The following is a 22638-nucleotide window of genomic DNA, read 5'->3' on the forward strand; positions in this document are numbered from 1 at the left end:
AACAGCACAATATTTTTTTAAAACGTTATTAATGCTTATCACGGGGGGGGGGGGGGGGGGGGGGGGGAGTCTTAGGTTTAGGCACCACCAGGGGGGTTAGGGGTAGGTACAGGGAGGGTTCTGTGTGAGAGTAGGGTTAGGTATAGTTTTAGTAAAATTCTTATTAATCTTTTATAAACGTTATTATACATTTCACTTTTTAAACAGGGAAGATTAACGTTTTTACAATTGCCGATTTTATATACATTTAATGATTTATAACTTTATAAAACATTTTTAAATGAAATAAAGCACATTTTTTTTAAACATTCATGCTTATCGTTTAAAACCCTGCGCCCTTTAACCCCCCCCCCCCCCCGACGCCCTTTTTTAAACGTACGTGTTTAGACAGGCCACCTTATAAAAGCTTTGAAGAAAAGATGGCTTCCTAAAACTAAACATGATCAAACATTTTTTTGAGTGTAAGCACAAGTAACTTGTTAGCCCTCGACTAGCGGAGTGTAAACACAACTATTGTTAGCTCTGGACTAGCGGAGTGTAAACACAACTAACTATTGTTAGCTCTTGACCAGTTCCATTTGAATTTAAAGTTGACTTGGCTCATTAAATTATTGCATATGGGTAGGAATGGTCAATGAGATGCAAATGATTTACGATTTGATGCAGAACTATGCAAATTCTGTAAGAAAATAAAGGCAGCTTGAAAAGGGAACAATCAAATTAAACCTTGCTGAGACTTGATTAGTTCATTTTCAAGATGCTATGCTTGCATACAAAATATATAATCCTGTATACAAAAAGTACATAATTTTGTATCAACTTAGCATTATTTGCATGTCATTGACCATCCCTACATATGTGCACAGAGATAGACTCCAGCATAACTATGTGCAGCCCACCTAGGCAATCAGATAAGACCCTCTGTAGCTTCCCTCTACTCTCCATCTCCCCTGTACCAACTGAGCTGCCCCATTACTGGCAATGTTTTTTGTATATTATTGCCATGCAATTACATATATATCACGGATCTCATACAGTATATATCTTGCATTCAAAGAGGTAGGTACAGTTGTCATGTGCAGACAACTTGTGGCATTATAAAAAGTGCATGAGATAGATGTCCTACCATATCAGAGGGTGGCGGTGGTGGGTACAGGGCAAAACTGTAGCCCACCAGCCTTTTGCGGTGCTTCTTCTGAGGCTGATACACGGTTTGTTTCTGGTGCTCGATTCTCCTCGCGATCATTTTTTGCTGCTCAATTCTCTTATCTTCCGCTCATTTTTATCTTTTTCCATTCACTTCTATCAGAAATCGAGCGGCGAAAGGGAGATCGGACATGTTGGAAATGGTCGAACCATCTCATCACCTCAAAAACGAACAGTGTATTCCCAGAATTAGGTATACTGTGGATTTTAGTCCAGGGGTGGGTAAGCTTTTTCTATCATCAGGAATGCAGCCCCCAGCTCCAGTCTGTCTCCCTCCTGAAAATGTGCGAATGGATGAAGATTGGGTGGTAACCCCCAATCGCACTTTGCAGCTGCAATTTCCATGGCAACAGCATCATGTGACATGTTGGTACATACTGACGGTAGGCCACATGACATTGCCGTGGAGATCACTGCTGGAGTATGATTGGTTAAGTTGCTTTTTGCATGTGCACTGCATGTATTTTTTTTTTTTAAGGATGGCAGGAAGGAGAGGTGGAATGCTGCCCTCTATTGCCAGGTCCTAGTGACTGCAGGCCATAGTTTGCTCAGGACTGCTTTAGTCACCTCCTCATTCACGTTAGCAGTGACAGGCTTGGTTGGCTGATACAGTAGTGCGTCAGCTTCCTAGCCTCAAGTGCCTTGGTTTGTTTCCAAAAAGCAAACACCATCCTTTTAGATTAAAAACTTTAGGTGACAGTGGTCAGTTTCATCTGACTGCTTAAAGTGTCCACCAGGTAAACTGGGGAATAATCATTTAACAAGAAAAGTAAGTGATTTTAACTTTAGGATTGCCTGGTTAGCATCCTTATTACTTGTTTACCAGATAAAAATAAAGGATTTTTATTTTATGCCCGACAGTTACACTAAGAATTTTTATATACCTAGGTGATGGCTTTAGTGACAAATAGCAGGCAGAACTGCTGGGGTGTACAGAACATAACAGCTTCCAGTTAATTTGATAATCAGTTCAGTATTATGCTGGGTACCCCCGATGCGTTTTTGCGGTCAATTTTCTGTCCGATCGATTCCCAGTTCAGTTATCTTTTATCCCCTTCCATTCACTTCTATGAGAAATCGATCAGAACAATGATCGAAAATAAGGTTGGACATGTCAGACATTAACAATCTAGCACAAAATTGTATGGCGTGTACCCAGCATTAGGCTTGGTTCACATTAGCCTTTGCCAATGGAACTGGCCGTAGGGTTCTGGGATAAAAATAAAAAAAGTCCCAATTTTCCAGAACTGGTTTTGCAGCACAATAGGAACCTATGGAAAAAAGTCATTTTACAGCATACTGGCTGTAAAAAATGGACCGGTTCCAGGATTCAGATGGCCGGCTCTGCAAAAACCGCGGATGTGAACCGGGCCTTAAAGAATTCTGCAATAAATGAGTTTACTCGGCCTCTTGCCATTAATGTGAATATTCTGGCGATAGCATTTTGGAGGATTGGACAACTGTTCCAATCCCACCCCAAGCAGTGGTGTAATCGCTCCATTGTGTGTCTTTCAGTGTAAGCCTATCTTAAGGCCCCATTTACACTTAAAGGGACTCAGAGCACCTGTCATGGGAGTGACCTTAAGACAGACACTTTGACCCCTCTGGAGGAGCCTCTAGCAATGGCCATGCGTGTCACTTCCTGCTTCATTCAGTATTGCACTTCTGACAGGAGTGACCCGGAAGTTATAATATAGCCAAGATGGCAGCCACAATTTTTAAATTGAATGAAAACTGGTGTAGAACAATGATTCAGGCATCAAATGAAAGCACAAACTACTGAAGTGTATGCATCTTTAAGTACTTTGCTGTACTGTCAGGGTCTTAAAGGGATGCCCCCGCCCCCCTCCCAGAGCAGGTATATTTTGTACTCTTTGGAATTCAGAAACATTCCACAGCGATCACCTGACAGGCCTCAAGATTTTGCCACCTGTGATAAGTTTCCAAATGTAAGTCAGGCAGGGGAAATGTTATGGGGCAAACACTGAATAAATGTATGAATATGTTAAAAAAAAACTACTACAGTTTCTCAAAAATCAGCATCTCATTCATCTACTAAACAGAGGGGATAAGTTTGTGGCAGGCCACGCTAAATAGCCATTCTGAAATATGACACCAAGACAAGTGTTTCAACAATTTTTTTTTTTATTAATATGGAAAACTAAGTGCTTTCACCTCCAGAACAGGGAGGGGTGGAGTGTCAGCATAACAGGTCAGTGCAGATTGGAGTCCTCAGGGGATGTCACATGGAGTGGAGGCAGCTCAGTTATTCTTTGAGAAGTATTCCTTGCTGTCCTTCACATTGGGCTTGATGGTGCTGCTGCCAGGCTTCCACCCTGCTGGGCACACTATAAAGAGAGAAGTGTTACTTTGTGATACAGGCCTCTTATAAAGACATGAAACGTGTGCTTCTCAGGAGTTCCCTCAATTTCTAGAAGTGAAAGCAGTTTGTATACAATTTCAGCATTACAAAACCTTAAAGGAAACCTGAGATGGTGTAAAAGCTGTATTTACTCATCTGGGGCTTCCTCCAGCCCCATGAGGTGGGTGGGCTACCTTGCCATCCTAGGTCCTGCTGCTATCTTGTCCACTAATCTAGCCAGTCTTGCTTTTCTGTGCATGCCTGGCCACATGCCTCTGGGAGCTCTCTGCACCTGTGCAGTACTAACAAAAGCAGAATGGAGCTGCTAGAGCTCCCATTTAATAGTAGCATTGCTTATTGAGGTTTATGCAGAGCTTCTGCTTGGTTTCAAGGTGCGTTTGTAGTTTCTTGGGGGGCGCTCAGCACATCTGATTGGTGGCCATTCGGAGGCGGCCTGGTAATGCGCTGATTCACCTTTGCGCAATTTTGAATTTTTACTTGGTAGTGCACCCAAGCTATGCATAATTTAGGATTAGTTAGTGTTAAGGCCCCTCCCATGGGGAGGACTTCTTTGCAGTGGGCGGGACAAGTACTTAATAAGTTGCATGCGAGCCATTACGGAAACCAACATCCTCCAATGGTAGGCAGGTGCATTTTATTTGAATGCTGGGTGTGTATTTTATCCCATTAGTGGGGCTTGCACTCAAGCAGGTAGTCATAAGGATGCAATCTGTTTTTCCCTTGGCAGTAACATTTGAGGCAGAACATAGCACAAAACTGGCATTGTTCATAAGGGGATAAAGAGTACAGCCTCTGTATTCCTCATTTCACGGTCCCTTTAGAGTTCTAGCACAAAACCCAGCAGAGGTCTAAAGCACTTAGAAAATGCCTTTAAAGAGTAAGGCCACATACACTCAGACCATAGTCTTTGGAAAATGAAAGATCACAGACCAATCTTACCACCCTTCCTGTAGTATAGGAGCCATACTCTACACAGCCTTTTCTATGGAGCTGAACTCCACATCAGAAAAAAAATCTTTGCAAGATGCTGCACACACAGATGCTGTACAGACACAAAAGATCAGTATCTGCAAAAGATCTGTTCCTGCCAAAAATCCATTCCTGCAAATTGCAATGGTAGTCTATGAGATCTGCAGATCATCATACACACATGATTTACTTTTGCAGCTACTGATCTTTTGTGTCTGTACAGCATCTTTGTGTGCAGCTTCTTGCAAAGATTTTTTCTGATGGGGAGTTCAGCTCCATAGAAAAAGACTGTAGAGTATGGCTCTCATACTACATGAAGGGTGGTAAGATTGGTCTGTGATCTTTCATTTTCCAAAGACTATAGTCTGATGTGTGTATGTGGCCTAACTGTCAGGCTGCAAAAGCCAATTTAAACCTCTATTCTCCTGTGTTAAACAGTTTAGAAGGAAGCCAAAAAGGGAATACTGAAGTTAAAAAAATCTCTTACTTTGATTTTTGCTGAATAGTAAGCCTCTTTATTCCCAAGCTCCTAAGGAGGCCTGCAGGCCGCATAACTGATATTGCAAAGCATGCTGGGGCTGCTTCTCCCCTACTGCACTCCCTTGGTCCTTCATTTCCCTATCCCACCCTGAGGCTGCTTTCACAGTGACAAGTTACAGGCTCATGTTACAGCAGCTTGTATCCTGCAGCCTTGGCTCACAGCACTGAAGAAAAGAAAAAAAAAAAAAAAAAAACAACCAATTTCCTGTTCACAGTGCACATGTTCTGTTAGCATATACTGCAGGAGTCCGCTATTGTTCCTAGCCACATGGCTAATTAATATTCACTGCACAGTAGTGTTGTCCTGATTATGAACCATTAGGATCTTTTGATCCGGATCTTTTTTGTGAGTTGAATCAGGAAGCAGGGTAAGAGGATATTACATCACAATTGGCTTCATACAAGACAGACAAACATGGAACCTGCCATGAGCATCAATCTCTTCAAATACTATATAAAAATTCTGTGAAATCCAAACGTGGACAGTGAAATGCATATGTAATGTAAGTACAGCCAATATTTAGCTACTGATGTGTTTTTTTCTCTGAGACCTTATACCGAACAGCTACTCTTTAAATGCCCACAGCCTGACAGGGTTGGGAGGAAGTCTCAAGTATTTTATTTTGCCTAAAGTTTCCTTTGACAGATATGCACAGATTGATGCAATGAATTGATAATTTGTCATGTCTGACCTGCTCCTGATCAAGAACTGGACTGATTTTTGTGCAGCAGTGATCTGAAAAAGTGATAGTTTGATTTACAGAAGTCACCACTTTTGACTGGAAATTGCATGGTGTGTACCAAGCATAGCAACCTTCAGTAACCTCAAATAGCAGTCAACCAACAGCTCCAGGCTGGGGAGAATACCAAACATCTCACTTGTTCATAAACATGTGGTAGAACATCTATGATGCATTTGTCTCACAAGCCTGATTGTTCCATGAGGTAACAGCCTTTGTGACAGTGTTCTGTTTTACTACCGGTATGCTCTTTATATGCTTTGTAAGTTCTAACCACATCAATATCTTTTGAATAGGGACTCCTGACAGTTCTCTACAACGTGTTTGTTGTTTTCAAAGATTTCCAGGTAGTGCCTCGTCACTGGGAGAGGCTGCAACACATTAACCCTTCAGCACAACAATAATAATTTTGTATAGTGCCCTTCTCCTGTTGGACTCAAAGAGCTTGTGAGGCAGCCACTAGAGCGCACTCAGTAGGCAGTAGCAGGGAGTCTTGCCCAAGAAGCAGAGTGGAGATTTGAACCCAGGTCTCCTGTGTCAGAGGCGGAGCCCTTAACCATTACACTATCCAGCCATTACAGACAGGCAATTGGCTTTGTGTACTTTTCAGGATGTCTCCCAACAACTCAGCTGTGGGATTCACATCCTGAACCGGGTTTAGTCAGAAGCTGAGCGTTATGCTGAAAATACACAATGCGTTTCTGCTGCTCGATAGTTTGATGCTCAATACTCCACTTGATTCTCATTTTCCGCTAGTTTTTTTTATCTTTTTCCATTCACTTCTATCAGAAAGTGAGCAGCAAAATGATCATATGTGAGACACAGTAGAAGTTATCTGATGCAAAAACACATTGTGCATTCCCAGCAGCAGATCTAAAGAGATCGTATGCCTGGTACACCATGCAATTTCCTGTAAGATAGATGGGTCAAATTCAATTCCAACAGGTCCTATTTGATTTGCGATTTTTTATAGAAGTGATTGGAGAAAAAAAAAAAAAAAAAAAAAAAAAAACACACCACATAAACCTCAGGAAGGGTGAGCCTCTGGATCCTAAAGCAGCTTCACTGCATCCTCAGTCAGCCCATTCCAGTGTTGGCCTCCCCTGCACACTAGCACAGTTGCCCTCTGTTGGAAATAGGTGAGCCGAAGTGGGTCTGCATTACTGCGCACAATGTGTTCCACCACCAATCTGGATCAGCTTTTTCCAAGAAAGCTGAGCAGGATGTGCTGGTACACGTGCATGAACTGCTGGCGAGCTGTTTTAGGGGGTCTAAGTGCTGGAATGGGGCTGGGGAGGACAAGGAGGGAAACCACTAAGGGATCCAGAGGCTTCCCCCTCATGAGGCAAGTAACTCCTAGGTGCACTTTAAAGGAAATCTACCAAAAGCAACTAATTGCCAGGGCTGTGGAGTTGGAGCAATTTTGGGCACCTGGAGTTGTCGTTGGGAGTTTGAGTCGTGGTTTCAAACTGAAGAGTCGGGAGTCAGATTATTTTTGTACAAAATCCACAGCCCTGTTAAGTATTAGAATAAGGAGTCGGAGCAATTTTGGGTACCTGGAGTTGGAGTTTCATAAACTGAGGAGTCAAGTTGGAGTCAGAAGTTTTGTACCAACTCCACAGCCCTGATAATTCCATAACCCAACTACAGTTCTAGCAACAGCTGACATCTAAGAGGCAGAGGAATCAGCCTGAGGCACAGATCTGAGTGCACAGTACTTGATCAGGAAGCAACTAGAGCATACAGATCTGCCACATACTATTCAAAGCAATCTCATCATTACAGCTAGTGTAGACTGCATCTGCATATGGGGGGGGGGGGGGGGGGTTACTGCATTTCTAAAATGATGGTCACCACCTTCCATTTACACCAATTTGTTTGCTCAGTTGATTGTCACTGGTTTCACGGGGTCAAAGATTTAAGTGGACCTGAACTCTTGCACAGGACAGAAGGAAAACAGAAATGCACCTGGTATGTATTTAGCCTCTAATCAGAAGTGTAATTTGATAACAGCTGCATCAGCTCAGGAATCTCAGCAGAGCAGCTAGTTTGTGAACACAGGATGTTAACCCTATGTCTGCTTCCATCAAAAAGCAGGAAGTGACAAGCTGCAGATTAGCTGTAATTTTTTGTGAAGGTTATGCTGTTGCTTATTTTTTTAGAGCAAAGAGGAAGTTCTGAGTTCAGGTGCACTTTAACTTAAACCTTTAGAGGGCTGTATATAGCCAGACAAGCAGTAGCCTTCAATTAACCTGCGTATCATTCCACAACCCAACCACTCCATCTACTGGTGAGCAGCTTGACAGCCATCTCTTACCCTCGCCATGCTGATCAGTGAACTGGAAGGCCTGCACCAGCCGGAGGACCTCATCCACAGAGCGGCCCACAGGCAGATCATTGATGGTAATCTGACGGAGGATTCCTTTGTTGTCGATGATGAACAGGCCCCTTAGAGAGATCATATGGTTAGTGGTTACCAAGAGCACATTATGCACAGGCATAGGACACCAGCTCTGCAATCGCCAAGACTTACCTGAAGGCAACACCATCATCCTCCTTCAATACTCCATAGTCTTTGGAAATGGACTTTGTCAGATCAGCCAACAGAGGTATTTTCATGGGCCCCAGGCCACCATCCTTGCGAGGAACATTAGTCCTGGGGAACAGGATGCAAGTTTAGGGAGCCAGTTTTACGTTCACCACTTAATACACCCAATACGGTTCAGGTGATCTGAACCAGTGACTTTTAGGCATAGGCAAAGCAGGCAGATGCCTGGTGTAAAACTAAAAGGAGGGGCCCCAGAGCTATTAGTGCAGTGTTATATGTGACTCAAGGGCTGGGACCCACTAGGAGTGCATTTGCAGCGCTTGCTGACTGGCAGTGGTCCCACTAGCAGCATCAATTGCAACATTGTGAGTGATCCATCAGTGGCTACGGTAGCCAAATAAAGATTGCGCCAGAATCTCCATGAAATTGGGGCACTTTCTGTAATTCAGCAAATTGTAGATGTAGGAAGTCACAGGTGCTTTGTCATTGTTGTAAAGTGCCCATTGTAGATCACAGAACACACATTGGTCCCATTAAGTAATGAATGGAAATCTAACCTAAATAGGCATAAAAAAAACCTGGAGAATACACTAGTTACTATTAAAGCGCTAGGAGGAACTATGACAGTTTGCCGTCTGAACCTCATTGCATTGTGTAAAATATTTTCCAACTGCTGTCTGTGCATAGAACTCGCAACAAACATTCCATACAAATCACCTGGCAGGACTAAAGGTCACCACCAGTGATACAGAGTTTAAAGGGAGTGTAAATATTTTACAATGGGAAAATGAGTAAATCTATAATATTGTAAAAATAAGCATTTTCACCACAATTGCCCTTTAACCACCTTCCAGCCACCCATAGGCAGCAGAAAGGCTGCATGTGTGCATGTCTGTAACCCCCTCCCCATGTTACAAAGCTTTGCTATGCAGGCAATATACATTCTTCCATTACATAAGACTGTGTGACGGGTGCAACACAGAAGCAGTACTGCCCTGAATGTAGGGGGAAAGAATGTATAGCTTTTACCTGACTAACATTCCAGTCTCTGGAATTGATGGTCAATGAAGCAGATAAGATTTACACTCTTGGAGTGTAAGAATGATGCACCCTGTGCACTCTGCCCTGGGCCTGCTGGGTGTATGGAACCTGCCGAGTCACTGGCTGCTTATGTCAGCAGAAATAGGATTTCCAGGCCAGCTACTTATGAGGCAAAGGTGTCAGTCATGTGTGGCTTCCTGCAATGTAAGATTGCCCAGCAAGCTCATGTGAACCAGAACTCCTAGGGGTGTGTAAGGGGCCGAGAGAGACCAAAAAGACTACTATCAAAGAGATTTGCGATTCTAAATCAATCGCTAATATCTTCTGTTTTAAGGATCAGGAAACCGCATCACTAGACACCTGACCATTCCCCATCTCTGTACCAATGTTCCATATTACTGGACTTCATAGCAACATAGGTGAGTACTGTGGTACCACCAAACTAACCATTTCTGCCTCCCGGACATGAAGTTCATGTCCGGGCGGCTGCTCTGATGTGGTGTTGCGCTCCTCCGCCTGCCCCACCCCCCTGTGGTGTCCCCGGTAGCCCTGGGATCAGTGAATGGGAACATGGTTCCTGATCACCAATCCCTTTCCCCTGCAGAAAAACCCGAAGCGCTCACCCGTGAGGCTTCAGTTCTTCTGCCCGGAAGAATTTCTGCCTCCCCCTTGTACTTCCGCTTAGCGAGAAGTACGAGGGAAACCAAAAACAAAGGTGGCCAAATAGTAAAAACTACATCTACACTTTATATTACAATTTACACACATATTAACATTAAAAAATTAGTCATTTATGTCCCACACCAAAATATTCTCCAAATAAAATTAACAAAAAAAAAAAACAAACAAACACAAACAACATAAATAGTTACCTAAGGGTCTGAACTTTTTAAATATGCATTTGAAGGTGTATACTACAAACATTTTTTAAATTCTAAACTTGTAAATAGTGATGGGCGCAAAACGTAAACAATGCATCTTTATTTCCAAATAAAATATTGGTGCCATACATTGTGATAGGGACAAAATTTAAATGGTATAATAACAGACATACAGGCAAAAAAAATTCATAGGTTTTAATTATGGTAGCATGGATTCTTTTAAAGCTATAATGGTTGAAAACTGAGAAATAATGATTTTTCCAGTTAAAATGCATTTACGGTAAAGTGGCTCTTAGCAAAATTTACCACCCACAGAAAGCCCAATTAGTGGCAGAAAAAAACAATATCAATAAATTGTGATTAGTGAATTAATGGGAGGTGAAAATTGCTCCAATGTATAAGGTGAAAAATCCCTGCAGGCTGAAATGGTTAGAGACTGAAGGGAAAAAAAAAAAAAACCCACCACACTTCATAAACATGTTTAACCTTCTGCCGCCCGCGTCACGCCATAGTAGCCAATTGGCGTAAAGTCCTGGGGCTCTGTTTTGCAGGAGATCGCGCGCATCTCATGCACGGAGGGCGGAGCTCCACCTTCGGTCTCCGAGCAGCTATTGCCGCTCGGGAGACTGTTAGACGGCGATCACGCCGTCTATTTACTAGGTGCAGCGCTGCGATGAGCAGCAGCGCTGCACTGGGGACAGCCGTGTGACACGGCTGTCCCCATGGGGGGCAAGAGAGTGATCGGCTCTCATAGGCAGAAGCCTATGACAGCCGATCGCCGTAATTGGCCGGCTGTGGGGTGGGAGGGAGGGAAGGGGTTTAAAGCAACAGTTTGTTTTTTTAAAAAAAAAGCAGCAACACAAATATTGATTAAAAAAAAAAAATGGGGGAGCGATCAGACCCCACCAACAGAGAGCTCTGTTGGTGGGGAGAAAAGGGGGGGGGATCACTTGTGTGCTGAGTTGTGCGGCCCTGCAGCTTGGCCTTAAAGCTGCAGTGGCCAATTTAGCTAAAAATTGCCTGGTCACTAGGGGGGGGGGGGGGGGGGGGGGGTTTAGCCTTGCAGTCCTCAAGTGGTTAATATATTACCCACAACTAAACCACGGCATTCCCACCGCTCTAAACCAGGTATGTCAAACCGGTCCTACGAGGGCTGAGGTCCTCACATTTTTGACAGCTCAAATTATGGGTCTGACTCAGGAAAGGTGTGGTCCAGGAGGTAGAACACATACCTCTCAGTCCATCCTAAACATTGGCAAGGATCTGGCCCTCCAGGCCTGGAGTTCCACACGTGTGCTCTAATCTATCTAAATCCCCCCCAACAAAATACATGACTTTCTTGGTCGTGGATTTTGCTGCCCTAAGTGCTTCTGTGTGAGGCAGAGCTATGAGCCGCAGCCCTGCCTCACATGTCTGTCAGCTGGAGGTCTCCACCTCTCCCCCACGACTCTCAGCGAAGGAAGACAGAGGGGAGAGGTGGTGATCCAGGCTGACAGATGTGTGAGGCAGGGCTGCAGCTCATAGCCCTGCCTCACATGGAAGCGCCCCCGTAGAGTTAGGGGGGGGGGGAATTTAGATGTTTATAGCGGCAGGGATGCAGCGGTTTAGTTAAGGATAACATTAAACATTTTTAAAAGAAAAAAAGACTTTAGAGACTTCAAAATCTCTTTAAGCTCCTCTATTCACCTTTATGAAAGTTGCTGGCAAACCACTTCTGCAGATAAGATTTGGCTGAGCTCTGTTCTACACATGGCTTTGTACAAACTTAACTGATTGTCGGGGTGTGTATGAGGCTTTAAGCTATGCAATGAGGTGGGATGAGAACCCTCTCAATTTCAGGAGGTCTACATTGAAATAAACTAAAATGTAACCAGCCTGAACAAATGACAGTTAAAACATTCTATTCGTCCATAGTAGTACAGAGGTGCCAACAGGGTAAAAATAATTTCTTTAAAATGGATAAAATGAAGTCGGTAGCAGTGGACTTACCCCTCCAAGTCAAAAAAAATTGCTATTTAGGCAAAAATCTATTTACGTACTCTGAACAAGGTGAAATGCGTTGTGGGTATATCCTACTTCCTCAGGCAATAAATAGGAGCATATCACCAATGCGGTCCGGTACGTAGCCTGGCACCTCTGTTACAGCAATTTTTTGTGTCTGTTTTGGAGAGGCAAGTCCACCACTACCTACTTCATTTTCAAATATTTTATTTACCCTGTTGGCACCTCTGTACTACTATTGCAGTTGTTTCCACAACTGGGGGAGGGGGAATTTTCCCGATCTACAGAGACTTAATCCCGAGTGGGGACAGGTCTAATCTCCTCACCTGCCTTCATAGTGGTTACCTGGATGGTAACCCGTTTGAGAGTATAACCTACCTATATACTTACCTACCATACTTAATTTACAGTACATACTAAACTATACTGGGCTCTCAGCATCTTCCCTTATATTCCAGTCCATGTTATAATAAAGCCCAAGCAAAAATGGTTAGCTGGAGATCTCCAAAATGCTGGCAAGTGACACTAGATATGGCTAGCCATGTGTAACATTGGACGTGTGCTGCTGAACGTTACTCCTTGATCATCCCGATAGGAGATTTTCAGAAAGTGCCGCCACTACAGTAGACTCTGGAGTCACCAGATAAGACAAGGCTGCCACACGGAGGGTCTGTACTGATGGGTGGAGAAGAGAACACTGATAAGGCAGTTAGCACCTCCACACCCATCCAGTATGGGAAACTTGTAGCCATGGTTGGAAGTCTAAACTAAAAGCCTCCAAGCCAGCAACTTTGAGGGAAGAGGTCAACTGTATTCATTTTTGAGGCTTCTTTTAAGTTAAAAATGTGCATACACATCTCAATCTGCAATTTAATTGAGTATCACAGATCCCTCTGAGAATCTGATCAAGCAACATGTTAAAGTGAACCTGAAATGAAACCCCTCAGGTTCTATAACTATCTGGGGCTTCCTTAAGCCCCCCTCGAGGCTGCTCAGTCCCCCGCCGTCTCCCCAGGTGGCTCCTCTACCCCACAGTACAGCCCAGTAGCCTGGCCAAATTATGCATGAATCGGGAGCAGTGGAGGATTGCATACTGAACATGCCTGCTTTCCCCATTCTTACTATCTTAATCACCTCAGATACCCTTAAAACCAGTTGCCTGGCAGTTCTGCTGTGTTTGGCTGCAGTAGTGAGAGAGTTGGCCACATGCTTGTTTCAGGTGTGCAATTCAAGCATCTGATCTGCATGCTTGTTCAGGGTCTATGGCTAAATGTATAATGCAGGGTACATATTGCGATTTCCCACTCGATCTGTGGGATCGATTGATTTCTGACATGGTCGATCGGGTTTGAGCGATACAGCAATGATTTGCAAAATAGACTGCTGTATCGATTGAAAATAAGCGATCCTGCGGATCGAGCGGGAAATTGCAACGTGTATACCCAGCATAAGATAAGCAAAAGAGAAAAAAAATTCTGTGGAAGTATCCTGGCTGATGAGGAAGAGTAAAAGCCATGATGGTAAATTCCTTTCACTGCTGCATCAGCACACTGCCAGCCAAATATTACTTGCTGAAGAGCTCCAAGTCAGCAAATGCTGGTCTGAAGACTGCAAGCCAACATACTGCTTAGGTATGCAGATAAGTCTACAGAGACTGAACTCTAGGAGAGCTAAAAGGCAACTCTTGCTGGGGGCACAAGCTTGCAGGGCCACATTAGTGAGCCAGACTGCCATGCAGCTCCTCTTTAAAGTGGACCTGAACCCTGGAACAGTACAGAAGGAAAACAAATACACCCTGTATGTATTTAGAGAATTTAGCCTGGCTAACAGCGCACCCTGCCCCCCCCCCCCCCCCCCCTCTGTGACTAATCACTAATTGTAATTTAATCTTCTGTGTCACATGACTGCCTATGACAGATAAGCCCATTTGAAGGCACAGGCTGTTAATGTGTCCACTTCCATGAATCAGGAAGTAGAAACTTGCAGATTTTAGGATTTTTATCAGCTGTGAAAAATACATTTTTGTTTAAAGATTATGGTGTTGTGTATCTTTTAGAGCAGAGGGGAGGTCTGAGTTCAGGTCCACTTTAAGAAACTGTCTCATGATACATACGTACATTTTCAGGCATCTAGGTTTGCTGCTGTGACCCACTCCTTGCACAGATCCTAAGGGATCACAGCTTTAGGCAAATTCCTACTTCCTGTGCAGTACATGTCAGCTACAGATTACCAGTATATTTACAACAGCTTGTTAGGATGCTTCAGGGGAAGTGATGTATGGGCAGATCAGCCAAGACTGATGGGAAATCTGTTGCCCGTCCACACACTGTAGGCCAATTTCCAATCTTCACATCAAAGCCTGAATGTTACTCTACAGAGAGCCCTCCAGAGGCTTAAAGGACACCTGAAGTGAGGGATGTGGAGGCTGCCATTTCCTTTTAATTCCAGTTGCCTGGCAGCCCTGCTGATGCTCTGCCTCTAATCCTTTAGCCATAGACCTTGAACAAGCATGCGGCAGATCAGGTGTTTACCAGATTAGCTGCATGCTTGTTTCTGGTGTTATTCAGACACTACTACAGCCAAATAGATCAGTAGGGCTGCCAGGCAACTAGTATTGCTTAAAAGGAAATATGGCAGCTTCTGTATACTTCTCACCATCTCAGCAGTCTTAGACTGTCAGTTTACAGGAAGCTTCTCGATTCCCTCTATGCTTACCATGCGAGGTGGGAGAAGTGGGAGTCTACAGATGCTCCAATGACTTCAGCACCGATCTTGCGGAACTCCTCGGCTCGTTCACTGAAGGAGATGATCTCAGTGGGGCAGACAAATGTGAAGTCCAAGGGGTAGAAGAACAGCACAACATATTTACCTGCCAGAGAGCATCACAATTAACTCAGTTCAGAAGCAGAGTGAAACAGGCCTAATGAACAGTCTCAGCAACATCGTTCAAACATTACCCTTCAGCAGCTAATAGGCAACCTCACTAGATGGTAACTCCTACAGCAACTGCTTATGGTGTCCAGAGAAGATACTAAGCAGAGCTTTAGGCCTGGGACCACTTGCAGTGCCTGCCCATTGCTAAAGTACTACAGTGGCAGAACCATATGGGGTGGTTACAGCATTGTAATTAGATCACTGCATGATGCAGCACTGTGGAAGCAATTGCAACAGCTGCAGAGCCAAACTGAGACTGCACCAGGAGTCAAGACTTCCAGGATTTTGATAATCACAAGAGCTTTGTGACCTGGGAGGAGAACCGCTTGTGGGTCCCAAGCCTTGGGGGTGTAGATGGGAAATTCAGGGCCCAGTACAAAGTCACAGCCCTTGCTGTTCAGAGGACACATTGCCAACACACCCATGGCTAATCTACTGGTGACTGAGCTGATGCCCAGCTGGGGGGGCGATAGTCCCAGGATCTGAACCACTAGATTTGGAGATCTCACAGACACTTCACCCACATATCAAGAGGAACTATATTGAGAGCTCGTTTTACAAGAATGAGATGAGGGCTGTGCAGGTTTGTATGAGTAGATAGGATAATTTCCCTTTTTCCTTAGCTAGAACTTAATAGGTCATATCTTTTACATTTGTGTAAATAAGCCTACCCCTTTTATAAAATCAGGTGGTTGTTGAAGTGTACCTGAGATAAAATAATTCATACCTGGGGCTCTCTTCAGCCCAATCGCTCCCTCGGCACTATCCTCCACCTCCTGGATTTTTTGTAAGTGCTCCCAGTAGCTTTGGGGCTTACTGTTCATGCACAGTCCGCTCAAGGGCACTTATGCATTTTATGTTCTACTAGGAAATAATTTTTCAATTTTTAAAATAACTTTTCAGCACTTTGCAATTGAAAAATTACCAGAACTAAATGAAAAAAAAAGGACCATCAAAATTGTGATTATTTTCTCACTTGCAAGAGGGTTAAACGGTGTTTGAGAAGTTTTGAATATATCACCTAGGGGAGAAAAAAAAAAAAAAAAAAAAAAAAAAAAAAGAGTGGTATATGGGCCCAGGAAGCGCACAGCAGCACTGTGCATATGCCAACTGGCCAAAGTAACCAGGAGCCCTTATGGAAGATTGAGGAGGCAGAGGATAGCACAGAGTGAGCCATCAGGCTGAAGCTGTATGTATGAATTGTGTCATCTCAGGTACACTAAGACTTGTGGTGCAATGTAGAAAGTCACTGCAAAAGCCAGTCTATGGAATATGCTGAGTGTATCCAGTGCAATGGACTACAATATTGCAACAGTGTGTTACTGCATAATGCTTTGCATCAAGTTGCAGTGTAGCACTTTTGACTATGCACTGCAACAGTCACATAACATGCAGAGCCTTCCCATTCCTGTTTTAACAGAATGCAAGTCCCACTGTGAGCCTTGCTTTAATGTATAGCTGAACAGAATGTACTGGAGCTTATGCAGCCTCTAGGCATACCTTCCATTTAGAGTTCAAGATTATAAGCACAAAAACTTTGGTACTCATATCCAGCCATAAGCACAAAGCAGAGCCCTGCCAAGCAGCACTATTCCAGCTAACTGGCTTCCACTTGTTTAACTGTGCTAAGCACAGCCTGAAGTACTGTGGAGCACAGCTGGTCCTCTGTTCCTCCTTTCTGATCTGGTACGCCAGCTCTTCCACCAGAAACAGATACAAACTACACAGGGTCATCAGATCAGCATAGGAGCATGGAGGACATATGGGGACAGCAAGGTTGCATAAACTTTTTCAGATGGCAGGACACAGTCTGGGCATAAAGGGGAATAGAGGGTACAAGAGGAGGCAGAAGGACACAAGGGGATAGAATCAGACACATGGGGACTGAGGATGCAAGGAGGACATAATGAAGGGAGGAAATCCACAAGAAGCCCCAGCACAACGAATGCACCAGATTTAGTACATTTTTCCCTTGATTGTCCTCTAAACAGAGGTGCATCTTATAGTCTGAAAAATATGGTACTAACAATTTCAGCCTTCTCAAAAGACCATTTTAATTTGAGAAGATATAAAGCAGAGCTGGCCACATGTCCAAACACTTGTGGGTCAGATGCAGGTATGGAACCGCCAGACCTACATGGGCCTCTAGTACAGTTTATAGCAGGTCGGAGGTCCCTAGACCAGGACCGAAGGAGTGATCCCATCAGCCACCTCACCTCTGTAGTCTGACAGCTTCACTTCTTTGAACTCTCCATTCACTACTGCCGTGGCCTTGAACTCTGGGGCCGGCTTTCCGATGTGAGCGTTCCCTGCAGACATGGTTCCTGCAAGGCAAGGAAACTCCATGAACATCTGCATTACATACTCAGTCCAAGGCGTGACCTACCTGGTATTTGCAGTAAAAGCACCATATATAACAATACGGCCACAGCTCAAAGCCCTAGTCCAGCCCATGATTTAATGCATTTGACAGTAAGCTTACAGTCACAAAATATTAACTATGCAGCCCATTTTAGCCAATTGTACATTTTAACTATGCAAATATAACAAAGCTTTATTACAAGGTGGAGGATTAAGTGTTAAATGACAGTCTAAATATTTCTGCAAGGCTCTTCATTGTGTCATGAACAATTGAAGGAAACATGAGGACTCCACACTTTACTTACATCTTCCTTTTTTTTTTTTTTTTTTTTTTTTTTTTTGCCTCAGATCGTTCACATGTTCAACTAATGAATACATCACTTCATTGCCATGCTCCCGAGTTGAGCTGAACTTTCATCATAGGTTGGCATTTTTTAATACAAATACATCTTCCCAGCTACCAGTAGGAAGGAACCATCTTCCGAGCTGCAGGAGACAGCCACACCAGGACCCCAAAACATGCATATTACAGGCTGCACAGGATTAAGTGGTTGTACTTCACTGATGGCTCTCTTTTCTTGTGTTAGCCCACTGTAACCAATCTCAGCTACTACACAAATAGGAACCAGCGTAACAGGAGTGATTGTGCCCGATACATACTGTATGCAGAGAAAGTCTTTTGCTGCATTTGCACCCTAGGTCACCACAGGTTTCCTACTATTGTTCAAAGTAAAGAATTTGTTTCCATGGCGGTCCTTTAACTAGAAGTGGTGTTTGTAGCAGAGTTAAGTCACAAGTGTGTGCATTGTATGAGGATGTGGAATAAAAATGTACCTGAGATGAAAGGAAAAAAATGCATACCTGATGCTTCCTTGGGAGCATGGCCAAGCAAGCGCAGCAGCCCATGACTGGCCACATTACTGGGAGGCAAGTGCAAGAACTGAGGGGCGGGACAGGACAGCAAGGGGGAGCCCACAGACCTCATGAGGCTGGAGGAAGCCCCGTATAAATAAGGCACAGTGTACCATCTCAGGTACACTTTAAAGTGTACCTGTAAGGAACTAAAGTGCCCCTACGGGGTACTCCGCTCAGGAGGATCCAGAGGCTTCCTCCACTAGCATGTTTCAGCACTGTCCCCTCTGCAAGACATGCATGAGCAGTGATGCACAGACCTGATTGAGACCTTTGATTAAAATTGCAGTAAAAATTGCCATGATTTTTGCATACACGGTCACAGCGATTTTAATGAAAGTGAACGGGAGCAATTTTAAAAATGATCGCAAAATGCTCAGAAAAAACGCTTCTACTGTGAATGGGCCCTAACTGCTTAGTGGGTTCCAGGGCCAAGGGGGCATTTGGGAATTTGAGCCCTTTCTGATCAGATGGGGATTATCTGTTTGCTGCATTTGGGTCACCCTGAGCTGCTTGGTTACTCTGCATTTTAAAGGAAACCAGATCTCCCGTAATAAAGTTTTATACATACCTGGGGCTTCCTCCAGCCCCATAAGCTCAGATCACTCCCACACCGCCATCCTCTAATGTCTGCAGCTCCGGTACCAGGTCCCATCACTTAAGCTGGGTGCAGTGCAGCTGTGTACATGCAAGATAAGAGCAACACCAATGTTTAAGGACCCAGAGGATTCCCTCTTCAGTTTGACCTTAGTCTTCACACACCTGGGGCTCTGAGTAGCTAACAGACTCTTCACCTCACAGGTTTACTTTTAACTATTTGTATGCTGTGCCAGGTGCACCTAGTGATTATATAAGCCACAGCATGACAATTCCATAACACCAACTTCTAGGTGGGTGAACAATCCATTACACCTCACCAGGTAGGGATGGCTTATACAACATCCACCTGGCTTGTAACCACACACCCTATGCAGCCACACGTCACACATAGCAAAGGTCAGTCACTCTGAACTTGCAAGAAGAGAAACATTTCCCTGCAATAAATAGAAAATGACAGACGTTCCATAAAGGAGTAGCTGTTTAAATTAACCCAACACTAACTTACAGCATGCAAGGACTGTTCTAAATAAAATGGAACCATTGCAAAAAGTGTTTTATGATGAAAGAATTATACTGCACTGACCATAAACTTGTGACCTCTACAGCCCCTGACCAATTGGGCCCCCAAGAAGTTTAAAGCCATAGGCAGCACAGTGGCATAATGGATAGCTTTGTCACTTTGCAGCGCTGGGTCCCCAATTCAAATCCCAGCCAGGGCACTACCTGCATGGAGTTTGTATGCCCTCCCCCATGTCTATTTGAGTTTCCTCCAGCCACTCCACTTTCTACTCACACCCCAAAAACACAGATAAGTTAACTAACTGTTTCCCCCTAAGTTGGCCCTAGAATACAATACACACAGACAAGACTATGGTAGGGATTAGATTGTGAGCCTCTGAGGGGCAGTTAAGTGACAATATGCTTTGTACAGCTCTGCAAGAGATGTCAGCACTTTATGGGGAAAAAAAAAAATTATAACAGTTGACCCTATGGAAACTCTGATCCTAACAGAATGGTGCCTGTACTTGCCCTTGAACTTCATAAATCAAAATTCACTATGTATTCCACAGACAGCAGTCAAGCCACACATGCACTATACAATCAGCTATAAATAAGACACTTTAAAAACACATCAGGATAATTAGAGAGATAGACAAAGGCAATTCTACAAACACCACATTCAACTTTCATCTAACAATCTACATAAAGAATGAATCGAATCCCCCATTCATTGCACGATGCATAGCAGGTTACATAACCAGCAGCCACTAGGACAGAGCTGACAGCAGCCCAGCCGCCAATGTCACTGACTGCAGACAATGCAGCACATCTACAATACCAACCCTCTTACCTCCTGTTCAGTGTCAGCACGCAATGTGCAGGCTAACTGCTGACCGTTCCTTATATATCCCCAGACTGTACCACTGCCACGCAGGGGGAGCTCTGCACAACGCCTTATGTATCCTCGCAGCGACAAGCAGCTCGGGCAACCCTCCTCCACCCGTCAAGGCGGATAACTGATTCAGGATAACGGGAGATGTCTGTTATTCGAAATACGGACGGATAATTACAGGCGAGATGAAGAATCAGTACGTGACTCCCCCTCCGCGACGCCACGTAGTCTGCTCTGCACCTGCCGCTTTTCGCGCGCCGCTATGAGAGGTCTTTGTAGAGGGCCAGACATGGGGGTCACGTGGGGAGGTTGTGTCATGTGACGTCCTGCATTGGGCTGCTGTCTGTGGCTGGGCTGGAGATATGGTGCACATGCAGCCAGGCACATAACATACATGGAACTGACATTCCGCACATTCGTTCCATAAACAAGCTGTCAGGATGCTGGACAATAGCATTTCTTATTTTTCCCATAAGACAGCTGGCTAGCTGGATTCATGCACACACTGTATACTAAAGCTGACAAATAATTAAAGAGGAACTCCAGTGACAATAATGTATTATCAAAAGAGCTTCATTTTTGGCAGCTGTAAACAGCTGTTATTTCCCACAATGCAACAAGCATCCCACAGTGTGATGTTAGAACCATGGTGTGTGGTTTCACCACAATATCAGCCATACAGAGCCCCCTGATGATCCGTTTGTGAAAATGAATAGATTTCTCGTGGGAAAGGGGGTATCAGCTACTGATTGGGATGAAGTTCAATTCTTGGTTCCGTTTTTCTCTTTAAACAAAATATATATTTTTACCTCAGTTTTAAATATATGATTTTTCCTTGAGTAAAATGCTCCATAAATTAGTTTTTTCCTATGATGCTGTTGCTTATAGTAGGCAGTAAAAATCTGACAGATTTTGGACTAGTTCACCTCCTCACAGGGTATTCTCAGTATTTCCTTTATTTATAAAAGCACTATATGGAAAGGATCTATATAAGGGTGCTGGCTGACCTTCCTACTTGTTTGCATACTATTGGGACAGACGGAGCAACTGCCATTTAAAGAGAGACTGAAGGGAACAAAAATTGCTATTTTTACCTTCTAGTTTCCTTCAGTACTCTCATTAGATGTAAACCGCCGCATCCCCGCCGCAAAACGAGGGCTTTAGACCCCCCAAATCCCTGGAGGGCAATCCGGACGAAGCTTCCTGAAAGAGGCAGAGCTTTCAGCTGCAGCTCTGCCTCTACTGATGTCAATCGCCGCGGATCGCCGCCTCTCCCCGCCCCTCCCCTGCAGCCTGACAGCTGGTTCATGGTCTCTACCACTACTTTAGAGATCACAAAGAGTAACTGTGGCCTCTAAAGCAGCAGTAGAGACCTTGAAATAGCTGCCAGGCTGGAGCCTGTTTTCATATGTACCTCTCAGTCACCTGTTCTGCCTGCAATGTGAAACCATTTACTGCTCTAGTGTTAGTAACCCTTTTGTAAAAACAATGAGGAAGGTGTGAAAATGATACACCTTAACCTGACCCCGGGGAGGGAAAATGTCTAGTTGGGCAGAAGAGTGACATTCTTCACTTATGGCTCATACACACAGGTTACAACTGTCGCCGCAACCACGTGGCACGAACGTTTTGCGGCGACAGGTCCCCCGTGTGTATAACGCGCGTGCCACTAAACCGTCGCTAGTTAGAGCTGTCGCCAGGCGATTGGCGCTGCCAATCGCTGGCAACAGCTGTCGCCACAACTGTTGCTAGTCCGCCACGCGTACTGTGTGTGTATGCGGACTAGTAGCGACAGCAACCCATAGCCAATGGACAGAGCTTCCGGCGGGGGGGGGAGGAACCTTCGGCGACAGCATCCGCCGCATCTCTGTCCCTCTGTGCGCCATGTGTACGGCTGCTGCACAGAGGGACCTGACGACGAGCTGGTGTGCTAGCGACAAGCTACAGCGGTACCCCTTGTGTACCCACCATTAGGGGTGTACTCACTTTTGTTGCTAGCAATCTATGCCCAACATGGCCAATTGTAATTTCAATTGATTTCCAGCCCAAATCGATCAAAACTATCAGTCATGCAGGCTGGAAATGTATCTCTTGAAAGGGGGTGGTTGAGTGTGTGGCAGTAGCAACAT

General features: G+C 44.4%; 2 protein-coding genes across 2 annotated transcripts in view; both read right to left on the reverse strand.

The window, feature by feature from the left end:
• HOOK2 (hook microtubule tethering protein 2) overlaps positions 1 to 1246 on the reverse strand; it is a 58153-nt gene extending 56907 nt beyond the window's left edge. Inside the window, exon 1 of the mRNA XM_068273485.1 lies at positions 1127 to 1246. Within this exon, the coding sequence (XP_068129586.1) occupies positions 1127 to 1246 (120 nt within the window). The remainder of the gene's footprint in view (positions 1 to 1126) is intronic.
• Positions 1247 to 3333: 2087 nt separating this feature from the next.
• On the reverse strand, positions 3334 to 20743 carry PRDX2 (peroxiredoxin 2). Its single transcript, XM_068272175.1, has 6 exons — positions 20468 to 20743; positions 17460 to 17567; positions 15025 to 15178; positions 8372 to 8494; positions 8156 to 8286; positions 3334 to 3554 (listed from the first exon to the last, which is right to left on the reverse strand). Exons 2-6 carry the CDS (start codon positions 17560 to 17562, stop codon positions 3469 to 3471), a joined length of 597 nt encoding a protein of 198 aa, XP_068128276.1. The 5' UTR covers positions 17563 to 17567; positions 20468 to 20743; the 3' UTR covers positions 3334 to 3468.
• Between the last annotated feature and the right edge of the window lie 1895 nt (positions 20744 to 22638).

The sequence above is a fragment of the Hyperolius riggenbachi genome, chromosome 3, assembly GCF_040937935.1.
Source record: "Hyperolius riggenbachi isolate aHypRig1 chromosome 3, aHypRig1.pri, whole genome shotgun sequence".
Lineage (NCBI taxonomy): Eukaryota > Metazoa > Chordata > Amphibia > Anura > Hyperoliidae > Hyperolius > Hyperolius riggenbachi.